This window comes from Helobdella robusta, assembly GCF_000326865.2.
Source record: "Helobdella robusta unplaced genomic scaffold HELROscaffold_40, whole genome shotgun sequence".
Lineage (NCBI taxonomy): Eukaryota > Metazoa > Annelida > Clitellata > Rhynchobdellida > Glossiphoniidae > Helobdella > Helobdella robusta.
In genome coordinates, this window is record NW_008704903.1 from 894,332 (window position 1) to 908,004 (window position 13,673).

At 37.0% G+C, this 13,673-nt stretch overlaps 2 protein-coding genes across 2 annotated transcripts in view; both read left to right on the forward strand.

Annotated features, from left to right (window-relative positions):
- HELRODRAFT_113797 (hypothetical protein) overlaps positions 1 to 7,363 on the forward strand; it is a gene marked incomplete at its 5' end in the record, with an annotated part of 19,289 nt that extends 11,926 nt beyond the window's left edge. The window contains 20 exons of the mRNA XM_009025179.1: positions 142 to 281; positions 419 to 472; positions 658 to 787; positions 968 to 1,334; positions 1,693 to 1,828; positions 2,040 to 2,235; positions 2,398 to 2,562; positions 2,836 to 2,940; positions 3,232 to 3,323; positions 3,518 to 3,649; positions 3,900 to 4,204; positions 4,390 to 4,466; positions 4,556 to 4,687; positions 4,930 to 5,085; positions 5,327 to 5,401; positions 5,552 to 5,713; positions 5,864 to 5,937; positions 6,239 to 6,363; positions 6,434 to 6,537; positions 6,650 to 7,363. Of these exons, the coding sequence (XP_009023427.1) occupies positions 142 to 281; positions 419 to 472; positions 658 to 787; positions 968 to 1,334; positions 1,693 to 1,828; positions 2,040 to 2,235; positions 2,398 to 2,562; positions 2,836 to 2,940; positions 3,232 to 3,323; positions 3,518 to 3,649; positions 3,900 to 4,204; positions 4,390 to 4,466; positions 4,556 to 4,687; positions 4,930 to 5,085; positions 5,327 to 5,401; positions 5,552 to 5,713; positions 5,864 to 5,937; positions 6,239 to 6,363; positions 6,434 to 6,537; positions 6,650 to 6,784 (2,862 nt within the window). The 3' untranslated portion in view covers positions 6,785 to 7,363. The remainder of the gene's footprint in view (positions 1 to 141; positions 282 to 418; positions 473 to 657; positions 788 to 967; positions 1,335 to 1,692; positions 1,829 to 2,039; positions 2,236 to 2,397; positions 2,563 to 2,835; positions 2,941 to 3,231; positions 3,324 to 3,517; positions 3,650 to 3,899; positions 4,205 to 4,389; positions 4,467 to 4,555; positions 4,688 to 4,929; positions 5,086 to 5,326; positions 5,402 to 5,551; positions 5,714 to 5,863; positions 5,938 to 6,238; positions 6,364 to 6,433; positions 6,538 to 6,649) is intronic.
- Positions 7,364 to 7,514: 151 nt separating this feature from the next.
- On the forward strand, positions 7,515 to 13,664 carry HELRODRAFT_113800 (hypothetical protein). The gene is made up of 17 exons (XM_009025180.1): positions 7,515 to 7,678; positions 7,864 to 8,089; positions 8,317 to 8,442; positions 8,741 to 8,869; positions 9,073 to 9,245; positions 9,485 to 9,563; positions 9,667 to 9,825; positions 10,038 to 10,297; positions 10,536 to 10,647; positions 10,958 to 11,026; positions 11,351 to 11,491; positions 11,731 to 11,907; positions 12,046 to 12,161; positions 12,337 to 12,465; positions 12,610 to 12,752; positions 13,017 to 13,144; positions 13,252 to 13,664. Exons 2-17 carry the CDS (start codon positions 7,928 to 7,930, stop codon positions 13,351 to 13,353), a joined length of 2,205 nt encoding a protein of 734 aa, XP_009023428.1. The 5' UTR covers positions 7,515 to 7,678; positions 7,864 to 7,927; the 3' UTR covers positions 13,354 to 13,664.
- The last annotated feature ends 9 nt before the right edge of the window (positions 13,665 to 13,673 follow it).

The following is a 13,673-nucleotide window of genomic DNA, read 5'->3' on the forward strand; positions in this document are numbered from 1 at the left end:
GTTTGTTTGTTGATTAGTTGATCGGTTGGTTGTTTTGCTGACTGGCTGGTTGGTTGGCTGTCTAATTTGTTAATTAATTGATTGATTGCTTGATTAATTGATTGATTGACTGATTGATGGATTAATAAATTTTGTATAAAGGTAACCCCCAAATGCATAGAACTGGCACGTACCATTTGGGATAATAAGGGTGGACCAGCTTGTTTAGTGGGTCGACCGAGTGAAAAAGAAATGAATGAAGCTGTTTTATGGGAAGAGAGAAGAAATGAAGAAAATTTAAAGTTATTCGTTTAATATCATACTATTCATTCATTCATTCATTCGTTCGTTCGTTCATTCATTCATTCGTTCATTTGTTCATTTGTTCATTCATTCATTCGTACATTCATTAAAAATAATATTTAATGTTTTTTGTCAGGAACTACTACAATCTTGTGTCTGAGCTTGTCAACATCGCCAATAATGAAAACTTGTTAGTAGTAGTTGTAGCAGCTGCAGAAGCAGCAGCAGCAGTAGTAGTAGTAGCAGTAATAGCAGTAGTGGTTGTAACAGCAGTAGTGTTAAGTTTTTATTATTTATTACATTACATTGTATTAAGTAATATTTTATATGTTATATATACTACTAATTCTACTAACTTTTTGACGCTATTTTTAGATTTTGGAAATTCCAGCAAGTCTGTTTTGATCTCCTCTCTCTTCTCATTCGCTACGACGTCAGATTTCCCGCCAACGCCGTTAAACTCTTCGTCGACAACCTCAACAACAGCATGATAAACGCTCGCAGGGTCTGTCTAATCGCCTAAAATTATTATTACTTTTAATATAGGTAGTATTTTTTTTTTCTTTTTGACTGGCTTGTTGGTTATTTTTTATTCCTCTAGTTTCCATCTTTTTCATCATTGTCATCATCATCATCGTCACCCTCATCGTCATCATCATCGTCGTCGTCATCATCGTCACCACAGACGTCCGTGTTATCAATATCGGCCATACTGAAGCAGCAGAAACGTATTCATCCGCTCATGGTCATAGATCCTAACTCGTCAACTTTACCGCGAAAAGCTATTGAAGTTACCACTACTACTTCTGCCACTACTACTACTACTGCTACTACTACAGCTGCAGCTCCTGCAGCAGCTGTTACTACTTCTTCGATGGCTAGTGATAGCAATTATACTACTGCGGTTGGCTATTCTAATGCGGATAGTACTACTACTACTGCTTATAACAGTACTTGCATGGCTTTTATTAATGGCACTATGGCGCCAATCTGCAATGATGACGTTTCTTCAATACATGGTGTTGTTAATAGCCGGAGAACTTGTGTTAACGGTATGTGTGTGTGTGTGTTTGTTTGTTTGTGTGTGTGTTTGTGTCTGTCTTAACTATGCGTTACTTGTGTATATATGTTTATATATGTATGTGTGTGTGTGTTTGTTTGTGTGTGTGTGTGTTAATGTACGTGTGCGTGCATGTATGGGATTATTCATTTGTTTGTTTATCATTCGTCAGCCAGTTAATCTTGTTTACAAATAGTTAGGTCAACTTTTGCTTGCGAATGTTTAGTTAGGTCGTGTAATATTTTATTGGGTCATGCAATATTTAACTAGTTCATGTAATATTTAATGTGGTCATGTAATATTTAATTTGGTCATGTAATATTTAATTGGGTCATTCAATATTTAATTAGGTCATGTCAAACACGTGCCCCCGTCGAACAACAAGTGGCTGATGTACTGTGACCATGAGATTCCTACCGACGCTAAGTCGTACGACGAATTCGCCTTCGTGTGCAAGACCCACATCGGGTATTATGATTGGCCCAAGTGAGCTTCAACTTGATTGGCTGATGGTCGTTTGTTGGTTTCGTGATTGGTGGTTTATGGTGTTGACTGTTTCTGATCGAGAGTGTAAGAATTAATTTTTTGGTTTCTTGACCATTTGAATGTTTCTATTTGGGTTTCAAGTTTTAATTTTCGAATCGTCGGTTATTTTTTAGCGGTCAATGATTGGATGCTCATTTTACGTTAACCACAGACCGCTAACCTGCTACCAGCCGTCAGCTAAGCAGCCGAAATTAGGTCGTCAGAGGTCGGAATTGTTGGAGGACGAACTGCCCGTTTACGACGCCTTCAATGACGTCAATTTCGTGACCCAGTTCATGGAGTACGCCACATTGGAGGAAAATAAGGGTAAAGATAAATACAGGCCCCTGATGTTCATATTTTTTAAGGTCGGTCGGTTTTTGGAGTATTCATCCATCCACTCATCCATGCATGCATGCATTCATTCATTCATTCATTCATCTATCCATCCATTCATTCACCTATTCATTCATTTATTAATCCACAATCCACTCATTCGTCCATTTAGTTTTTTCTATCTGTCTATCCAGGGACTATTCAGGAATTACGATGATACGGTTCTAGGCGCTTTGAAACCCCTAGTGGAGAGATTAGTGTCCGATACGAATCCAGAGAGCCACGAAACCAGCCACCGGTGTGCCGCAGAGATCTTTACAGGACTCTTGAGGGGCAGCAAACATTGGACCTTCGATAAAGTGAGATAGTGATGATGGGCTAGTGAGTGAGTGAGTGAGTGAGTGAGTGAGCAATCGAGCGAGTGAGTGAGCGAGTGAGTTAAGTGAGTGAGTGATTTGCGATTAAGATGGGTATTGTTTGTTCATAGAGAAAAAATTTTATTATTATCATTATTATTATTATTATTATTATTATTATTATTATTATTATTATTATTATTATTACTATTATCATAAACATCAACGTTATCATCATCATCACCGTCATCATCATCCCCATAAAAAATGAAATAGCGCGAGAAGCTCTGGCAGTGGTTGTTGCCGGTTTTGAAGCAGGTCTTGTCCAGTCTGTCGGTGGAGTCTATCAAGGACTGGGGGACGGCTATAGCCACTGCTAGTGTACGTATGTGTGGTTGCGATGGTAGTGTAAGGGTTAAGATGCCTGGCGCTGATGTCGATGTGCCCGGGTTGGAGTGCAAAGCCCGTGATTCTGTCTGTCGTTTGCGTTTCGTTTTTGTGTGTGTTGTCGTTGATTCGCTTGTTTTTTTTTTACCTATGTGTGTTTGTCGCTAATGACTTGTGATAGTGAGATTTGGAATGAGTTATTCAATCATTCATTTATTTATTCATTCATTTATTCATTCATTCATTCATTCATTCATTCATTCATTCATTCATTCATTTTTTAAGGCAAATCAAGATCCAAGAAAATTGAAGCCTTTGTTTGAGTTGCTGATGGAGAATCCTTTGAATGAAGTTGGTGGGTCTTTCGGAGATTCCAGGTGATGATGATGATGGTGAAGAAGAAGATGATAATGATGATGGTGTCATTGTTGATAATGATGATGGCAAAAATGATGGTAGTGATGACGACGATGATAATGATGTTAAAGATGATGATGATGATGATGATGATGATAATTGATAATGACACTGATGACGATTATGATGATGATTGTATTCCATCCCCATGTAGCCGTCTCTATCTACTCCAGGCCGCCATAGTCCAGCAGGAGTGGCGCGTCTCCGAGTTGAGCCACCGACTGCTGAAATATCTTTCCAATCACCTCATGCATCCCTACAAAAATGTTAGGGACCGGATCGCTAGGTTAGTGAATATGGCGGTTTTCCTTCTTCTTCATCGTCGTCGTCATCTTTCTTCATCAGCATTTTTATCATCATGGTCATCACTATTTCTTCACCACCATCGTCATTATCTTCGTCTTCTTCATCATCGACATCACCATCATCATCATCATGGCCATCACCATCATCATTATCATGGCTATCACCATCATCGTCATCATCATGGCCATCACCATCATCATCATGATGGTCACCACCATCACCATTATCAGTTTCCTCAGTAACCTCTTCCTGTTCGACGTGAAGCTTTACCCAAACTACCCCGCCACCACAAGCCCACAAATGAACGACTTCATCGATCAGCTGCTGCCGCTACTGCTTCAACTACTGACCATTGCCGCTAAGACCACTGCCGATGATGACGATGATGACGAATATCAGCAGCAGCAGCAGTTGCAGCAGCAGCAGCAGTTGCAGCAGCAGCAGCATGGTCAAAAGCAACCTCAAAAAGAAACCAGCAACGCGAATACCTCTGGAGATGGCCGTCGCAAGATTCTCATCAGACTCTGTAAAACTGGTAAAATTAAAATACATTTCATTCAGTCATTCATTCGCTCGCTCCTCTCCCTTCCTTCATATATTTATTTGTTCATTCATTCATTCATTCCTATCTTCATTTGTTCCTTTATTTATTTGTTCATTTATTCATTCATTCAATCAGTCAATCGATCATTCATTCAATCAATCGTGATAACTGAATAGTGTTGAAAATGTTGAATTGCGTCTTCACGAGGATGTACCAAACTGACAAGCCGGCTCCATTCAAGTTATTGCCTGTCGTGAGTTCATTCGTTTATTCCTTCATTTCATTCGTTCGTTCATTCATTCATTCGTTCGTTCGTTCATTCATTCATTCATTCGCCGAAAGATTGCTACACTGGAGGGCGACATAAGTGATGTTGACTTGAGTAGGGAGTGTTCACTTACGATGGCCGTCATGAGCAACGGCCTGCTGACCAACGAGCAGATTATCAACCGTGTCTTTCTCTCTATCGAAGAAGTTAGTGAAGTTATATTAGTGGATCGATTAATAGGCGGAGGAATGAAATTTGGTTTGGGTTGATTGGTTAATGGAGGGATGGATTTTCTAGATAATTTTCTGGTTAGTTTTTTTGAGAAGATAGTTTAATAAATGAACGTTTTGGATGAATTCATTGATTGACTGAACGACTGAATAAATGAAAAATGGATAAATAAAAGAAGAAAGTGAAACCTATTCAACCATGCCCCTCTCACTTAAAGGTCAGCTTGATGCCCTCGTGGCGCGCCAGATCAACCTCACTAATCTTCCTGCAGAGGTGCACATTTCAAAACTTCTTCGTCCTTCAGGAGTCAAAGTTCATCGAGAAGGTCAAGGGCATTCTATTGCCGAGGCTTTTAGACGAACATGTTGAGGTAGTAGCGATGATGATGATGATGATGTGTGTTGGAGGTGGTGATGATGATGATGATGTGGTGATGGTGATGATGATGATCGTTATCATGAAAAGTTTGTTGTCCGTCACTTGTACATTCGTTCGGTAGTTTAGTGATTTATCTATTGATTTTGTCATTTATTCCTATTTAAGGTTTTTGACTCTTTTTTTATGCATTCATTCATTCGTTCTTTTATTATTCTTTCATTTGTTCATTCATTCAGGTTAGAGAGTTGGCAGGTGTGACGTTTTCTGGATTGTTCCAGTGTGGATACCTTCAAGTCGACTCATTTCTCTTGGTTCGTTCATTCTTCATTCATTCATTCATTTATTCATTCTTTCATACGTTTTTTCGTCGGCTCATTCTTTCGTTCATCTGTCCGTTCATTCATTTTTGCTTTCTTTCAATCATTCGTTCATTCATTCTATCGTTTCCTCACTGCTCCTAGAACCATTTTAAGCATCTGGCCTCCACAAAATTAGTCAGCAAGAAGAAAAAAAACAGAACGGATGTTGTTGTGGCTGCTGCTACAGCTACTACTGCTACTACAGCTGCTGTTACAGCTACTACATCTGTCGCTACAACCACGTCAGCTGCGATGTCAAAAATAGTTAGTTGGTCGTGGAATTTTCATTCCGTTGTTTTTGTTCATTCTAATCGCCTTCAACTAATTTATAACGTTGATCAATCAATCAATCAATCAATCAATCAATCAATCAATCAATCAACCAATCAACCAATCAACCAACCAAACAACTAGCTCAAACCAGAAGACTTAGATTCAGAGGACTCAAGTATTTTTACTGATATTGCTCCGACCAATGATAGGCTGAAGTAACTAATTTTTCTAATTTAATTTCTCTATATACATATATAGAATATATATACATTTCTATATACATCTCTCTCTCTCTCTCTCTCTCTCTCTCTCTCTCTCTATATATATATATATATATATATATATATATACACAATTGGGTTAATGCAATTGGTCGAAGCGTTACATTGATTGAATTAATTTAATTGGTTGTTACTTTACATTAGATTAAATATAATTGGCGGAAACATTACGTTGGATCGAAACGATTGGTCGTTATTTTACAATTAGATATTATAATTGGTTGTTACTTTACAGAGAGGCCTCTAGCCACGCTTTCCTATTGGCTGACGGCCAGCAGTATCCAGCTGCTATCAGCCCAGCAGTTGCCCAAGCTGCTGTTACCGAGTACGCCATCTTGAAACGTCATGCCGGTGTTATCGGTCGGTTTTTTTTGAAATTTTTTTATTGTTATTGTCATTATTGTTATTATTATTGTTATTGTTTTTTCAGGGATGTGTTCGTGTGTGAGCGCGTCACCTTACGACGTACCGGCCTACGTTCCTGACCTGCTAATGCTGCTCAGTGAACACCTGAATGACCCACAACCAATACAGGTGTCTTATTGTTATCGTTTGTACTGTTTATTTTCCTTGTAGTTGTTATTATTATTGTTATTTTTGTTGTTGTTGTTATTATTATTATTATTAATTTATTTTTCGGCGACAGATGACAGCGAAGAAGACACTGGCCGGCTTCAAGAGGACTCACTTGGACAACTGGCACGACTTGAAACAGAAGTTCACCGACGACCAACTCGCCATACTTACCGAGTTACTAGTCTCTCCAAATTACTATGCCTAATTTTGGAGGAAAAGCGAGAGAGAGAGAGAGGAAAAGAAAGAGAGAGAGAGAGAGCCATAATTGTTATACCTAATTTGAGAGTTTAAGAGAAAAAATTTAGGAAATTGACAAAACGCACTCAGCTTTTAACAATGTTTCTTATCATTAAAAATGTCGGTGTTATATCGTACGAATTATTGTTATTATTGTGTTTATTATTCTTATTTATTATTATTATTAATTTTATTATTAATATTATTGAAGATAATGATGATTAATAAGCTTTTTTTTATCTATCTATTTACATCAATTTATTTTATTGAACGAAAAAGATAGTGACGTACACTTTTTCATGTCTTGAATATATATATATATATATATATATAGTATCATGGTTTTTAGTGATTGATTAATTTCATAAAGCCCTGCGTTCAATTCATATATATATATATATATATATATATATATAATATATATATATATATGTATATAAGGGCAATAATATTATTAGCTACAATTATTGATGAAATAATATTAACTGACTAAATAGTAAATTTTGTATTTTTGCCTTCAGAAATAAAAATTTCATTTTAAAGGCACTACTTAAGACTTAATATTTGATAAATTTCAAAGTTCTAAATCATTTTTATTTGGGTATCCTATCCGGGGAAGTAAGTGATTGTTGTTATTGTAAATGTTCCTGTCTTGTTTGAATTGTTTAGCGCTGCATCATTTATTCACTAAAACCCGCCATTTATCAGTTTGTTTATTCCACATTACTAATTTCTAGATCTAATTTTTTTTTCTGCGTAAATTTATGATTTCAAAAGTTAAACAGCAAATTTTATAAAAAGAATTTCATTTATTTGTCTAGTTTTTACTGTTGAACGTGACGTCAAGGGAGGAAAAGAAGGGGTTATATATTTTTTTATTTTTCCTCATTTCTCAACCATAAATGATAAATTTTATGGTTTCATTTCCTTTTAGTTTAAATTTTAGTTTAAATTTTTATAACGAAAACTAACTACCTCTGTACCTTTTTTTATTGTTTCTTGGTGCGTTAGACCCGGAACACTAAGTCAATAAATTCCATATCTAAGAACAGATCACCAGACTTCAATCTTGCAAGCACAACCAGTACCTGCTTCAAAACAACAAACAAACATGGCTGGTTTTGACGATCCGGGAATTTTTTTCAGTGACAATTTTAGTGCAGAAGATGGCCAGCAAGCAGACGAGAGACATGCAAACAACCAACAGATAAAAAACAAGTTCAGAGAGTTTTTGAGGCAGTTTCACGAGAATAACTTCATCTACAAATATAGGTCAGTTCAAGACAAAAAAAATCAAATTTTTCAAGTTTTTTTTCTCATATTAAATAAAAAAATTATTTTTTTTTTATAAGTTTAATCAATAACTATAATGATAATGATAAAATTTAAGTTAAGTTAGCAGCAGACACATTATTCAAAATTTAAATGACTATATTTATGATTTTTTAATAAAAGATACTCAAAGAAACTTATTAAAAATTGAATATTCATCGTTTCAGAGACCAACTGAAACGTCACTACAATCTACGCAAGTACCATGTAGAAGTTGACCTAGATGATCTTTCCCATTTTGATGCTGATCTTGCTGAGAAGGTCAGCAAGTCCCCAGCTGATCATATGTCGTTGGTGAGGTGCTTGACCTATTAATTTGATATTATTTAAATTTCCTTTTTTTAATAAATTAATTTATTTATCAATAATATTTCATGGACAATTATTCAACAACTATTTTTATATTAGTTCATTTATTGAATTACCATTGTCACACAATTCTTTATCATCTTCATCATCTTTGCTGTCGTCATTACATCTTTCAGGTCATTCTTTATGGAAGTTTATCGCCTTATACTGACATATCTGAATTTCAATACAAATTAAAATTCATTCAAACTTTTGGCTAAGAGTGGTTTTTTACTAAAAAAAGTTTGAGGATGCTGCAAAAGAGGTGGCAGACGAGATAACCCGTCCAAGGCCGGAGGGCGATGAGGAGGTGAAGGACATTCAAGTGACCCTTACATCATCTGCCCATCCATGCTCCATCAGGGATCTAAAGGTCTGTCGGTCGATTGGTTGACTAGTTTTCCTTCTCTCTTTAATCTTTCTCTCTCTCTCACACACAGTTTCACTCATGTTGTTATAACACACAGACACACATGCAAACCTCCCTACACAGTTTCACGCACACACACAGCTTTACACACATACCATTATAACACATAGACATACACACACACACACACACACACACACACACAGTCAGATCAGATGTCCCAGTTGATAAAGATTCCTGGGATAATAATAGCAGCAGCGTCTACAAGGTCTAAAGCCACCAGGATCACCATTCAGTGCCGAAGTTGTCGGAATTTTCTCAACAACATTCCTGTGAAGGCGGGGTTTGAGGGTTATGCCCTTCCTAGGAAATGTCCAACGTTAGATTTTGGGGGTGTGGATTGATTGATTGATTGGTTGGTTGTTTGATTGGCTGGTTGTTTGGTTACATGATTGATTTGGTTGGTTACCTGATTAGTCATTTCTGTAATTGTCCGGTTTTTTTTTTTGTTTTTAGTTGGTTGGCTGTGTGGCTCTTTTGAAATAAATTGCTGATTGGTTGGCTAGTTGGTTGAATGATTGGTTCATTCATTGAATGAATAAATGAATGATTGATTAGTGACCAGGCAGGCAGACCAAAATGTCCAGTTGACCCATTCTTCATTGTCCCCGAAAAGTGCAAGTGTGTCGATTTTCAGGTTTCAACATTTTTTTCAACTCACGCACACACACATACATACATCTACACTCACAATCACCTACACACACACACACATCTACACATACATATATGCCCCTCAGGTATTAAAATTACAAGAGTCTCCAGAGGCAGTTCCTAATGGAGAGCTGCCCCGACACATGCAACTTTACTGTGACAGAAATCTTTGTGAGGCTGTCGTGCCTGGAAATCGAGTCTCTGTCATCGGTATCTATTCTATCAAAAAAATGGCTGGCTCTAAGGTTGGCTGGTTCTGATTGGATGGTTTTGATTGGTTGGTTCTGATTGGCTTAGCTAACCAATTAAATAATTAAATAATTGATTAGCACTTTTGATTGGTGGTTAGATTTCTTATAGTTGAATTATAATACTTAATGGGCTGACATTCAAAGTGTTAAATGTTTCTTTATATATTGATATTAAAGTATTGAATTAACCCTCATATTTCATATAGAAAAATTCCAGAGAAAAAGTAAATGTTGGTGTTCGTCTGCCATACATCCGAGTCCTTGGTATGCACATTGACTCGACTGGATTGGGCAGATTAGGAGTAAGCAGAACCATTTTGTCGGCTGATGAAGAAGAATTTCATCACTTAGCTTCTTCGCCTAACATTTATGAAACCATCGCTAAAAGTATAGCGCCATCTATATTCGGAAGCTTGGATATCAAGAAGGCCATCGCTTGTTTGCTGTTTGGCGGATCTAGGAAAAGGTTTCAGGGAATTTTGTTAATAGTTTGATTCGCTACTTTACTTAAAATTACTTGCGTTACTTAAAATGATACTTAAAAATGAAATTTACTTAAAAAAACTTAACTGTGTTTTGTTTGTTCAGTCATTCATCCAGTTAAACTTTCACTCGTTCAGTCAATCCTTCAATCAATTCTTCATTCAATCCATCCTTCCTTCATTCATTCAATAATTCATTCAGTCAATCCTTCATTCGTCCAGATTGCCGGATGGACTGACAAGAAGGGGAGATATCAACTTATTATTGCTGGGGGACCCGGGGACTGCCAAGTCGCAACTCTTAAAATTCGTCGAAAATTGTGCCCCAATTGGAGTGTGTCTAGTGTATTTATTCATTTATTTTATCTGTTTTACCTTTCCTCACTCAATTATTCATCCAGTCTTACTATCCATTCATTACTTGTTCATGTAGTTCAATCTTTTATCCATAATTTTTTCAACATTTATTCTGATTGTCCTACCATCCATCCATCCTACATTCATTCATTTTGATCGTCTTACCATCCATCCATTATTCATTCATTCATTTTGATCGTCTTACCATCCATCCATTATTCATTCATTCATTTTGATCGTCTTACCATCCATCCATCCTACATTCATTTATATTGATTGCTTCGTAGGTTTACACATCTGGCAAGGGCAGCAGTGCCGCAGGACTTACGGCTTCCGTCATCAGAGACCCAGCATCTGTAAGGATTTGAATATTCATGAGTTAAATTATCACCATCATCATCATTACTACTATTACTACTACTACTATTATTACTACTACTACTACTACAGCTACTGCTGTAATAGCAGTAGCAGTAGTACTACTATAAATATTACTGCTGTTACTACTACTACTACTAGCATTACAACCGTTTTTTACGTCATCGTCATCATTATTAGTTATGTCTTTTTTTTACTTCCATCATCATCATCATTAATGACATCATTAGCAATGACGTCACTGCTAATGTCATCGTCAGTATATTGTAATTTCTCCATTTCATTGCATTGCCGCCCACCAGAGAAATTTCATAATAGAAGGAGGAGCCATGGTCTTGGCCGATGGGGGCGTGGTTTGCATTGACGAGTTCGACAAAATGAGAGAAGATGACAGGGTGGCCATACACGAGGCCATGGAGCAACAGACAATATCCATAGCTAAGGTCTGTCTGTCTGTCTGTCTGTCTGTCTGATGGAGGGTTTCTTCAGTTGTGGGATTCTGATTGGCCTGTTAATTTTCGTTGAATTGACTCAGCATTGATTGGATGATTTTGATTGGCTTGTATCTGTAATGAGATATTATATCCTTAAAACTAATGGATGTTGCAATGTTGGAGCTGTAATGTATTGTTGCAATCATTTAGTGGCAACATCAAAAGTTTTTTCCCCACCTCTCACACAGGCGGGTATAACGACGACGCTGAATTCTCGTTGCTCGGTGCTGGCCGCTGCAAACGGCATCTACGGCAGGTGGGACGACACAAAGGGAAGCCAGAACATCGACTTCATGCCGACGATCCTCTCCAGATTTGATATGATCTTCATCGTTAAGGATGAACACGATGAAGCCAGGGACGCCGTGAGTTCATCAGTTCACTAATCAATCAAATAGTCAATAACTCAACCAACTAACTAATCAATCAATCACTCAATTTGTCAACCTCACTAGCCAATAAGCTAACCAAACAACTGACCAATCAATCAACCCACCAATCAGACGATAGCGCGTCACGTGATGAATTTGCACGTGAATGCAGTCCTGATGACGGAGGAGTCGAGGCCCGGGGAGTTGCAGCTTGAGACTCTCAAAAAGTACATCACTTATTGCAGAAAGTTAGTGAAATTAGTGTAAATGTTGATGTGTCTGTCTGTGTTCACGAAGGATTTTGTGCTAATAAATACTAATAAAGGTAGTAATATAAATTATAACAATTATAAATAAATAAATTAAATTTAAATCAATTTTTATTATAATTGTAATGTTTATCTTTCAAAAAATTATCTCCAGTAAATGTGGACCGAGGTTATCGCCAGAGGCAGCGGAAAAGTTGAAAAATAAATACGTCCTGATGAGGAGCGGGGCGTCGGACTACGAAAAAGAAACAGGGCACAAAAATACCATACCTATCACTGTTAGGTCGGTTTGTGTGTGTGTGTGTGTGTGTGTGTATCTGTGGTTTTGTGTGTGTGCGTTGTGTGTACTAATAGTGTATAATAATACTAAACACTTTTTTTCAATTTTTTTTTCATAAATATTAATTTATTATTGTCGATTTTCCAGACAACTTGAGGCAATTATTCGAATCTCTGAGTCACTGGCCAAGATGAGGTTGGCCTCTTTCGTAACCGAGACAGACGTCAACGAGGCCCTCAGACTCTTCCAGGTGTCTACCCTGGATGCTGCCATGTCTGGACAGCTGTCTGGTCTGTCTGTTTGGCTGGTGGTGATGATGAAAACGTCGATTATGATGAATGATATTGTAATAAGTAAAATAATAGTGATGATAAAGAAAAATTTAATATATTAAAATGGACGGCTGTCTGGTTTGTTTGGATGGATGGTGTTGATAACGAATAAAATTGTGATTAAGATGATAATATCAAACAAATTACAATGATAAAGAAAGTAATAGCGATGATGATGAAAAAGATTGATAAAAAATAATTACATCGTCATATACGTCTCAGGAGTTGAAGGCTTCGTAACAGAAGAGGACCAGGAACTACTGAATAGGATTGAGAAACAGCTGAAGAAGAGATTCGTCATCGGTTCTCAGGTCTCAGAGCACGCCATCATCCAGGACTTTGTTAAACAGGTTGCTATTTTTAGCTTCATCAATTCAATTTGCAGTAATTGTTCAACTAGCCACTGACCGCTGATGTTAATTTATGTTAATTTATTCATATACTCTCCGCCAATCAGAACTACCCGGAGAGGAGCGTGATAAAGGTCATCCAATCGATGCTTAGAAGGGAGGAGCTGCAGCACAGAATGCAAAGGAAAATGCTTTACAGGGTCAAGTGAAATGTCCAGCTCATTATGAAACTAGGTCACTTGAAGTTTAATTTGCAACCATGCGTGGCTAGTTGCGGAGAGAGATCGGCAGTTGTTGTCCATCAACTAATTAACATGACTGATCAATACTAATTTACATTTAGTTGTTATTAACTAACCAATTAAATAATTAATTAATTAATTAATTACACAACTTTTCGTATTTGTACGTACGCGTTTCAAAAAGAGGAATGAGTAACTCCTCCGAGTTGCTTCTTTGGTCGATTGCGTGTTTTATTGTTATGTAATTGGGTTAATTGATGTTATAAATAAATATATAGATCACGTAC

What these genes read in the sequence shown, in the direction of transcription:
- HELRODRAFT_113800 (XM_009025180.1), top strand. Translation starts at nt 7,928, where the DNA reads ATGGCTGGTTTTGACGATCCGGGAATTTTTTTCAGTGACAATTTTAGT. An exon ending in CTTCCTAGGAAATGTCCAAC is followed by an intron (nt 9,246 to 9,484) that starts GTTAGATTTTGG and finishes ATGATTGATTAG; the next exon opens with TGACCAGGCAGGCAGACCAA. An exon ending in ACGATGAAGCCAGGGACGCC is followed by an intron (nt 11,908 to 12,045) that starts GTGAGTTCATCA and finishes CCCACCAATCAG; the next exon opens with ACGATAGCGCGTCACGTGAT.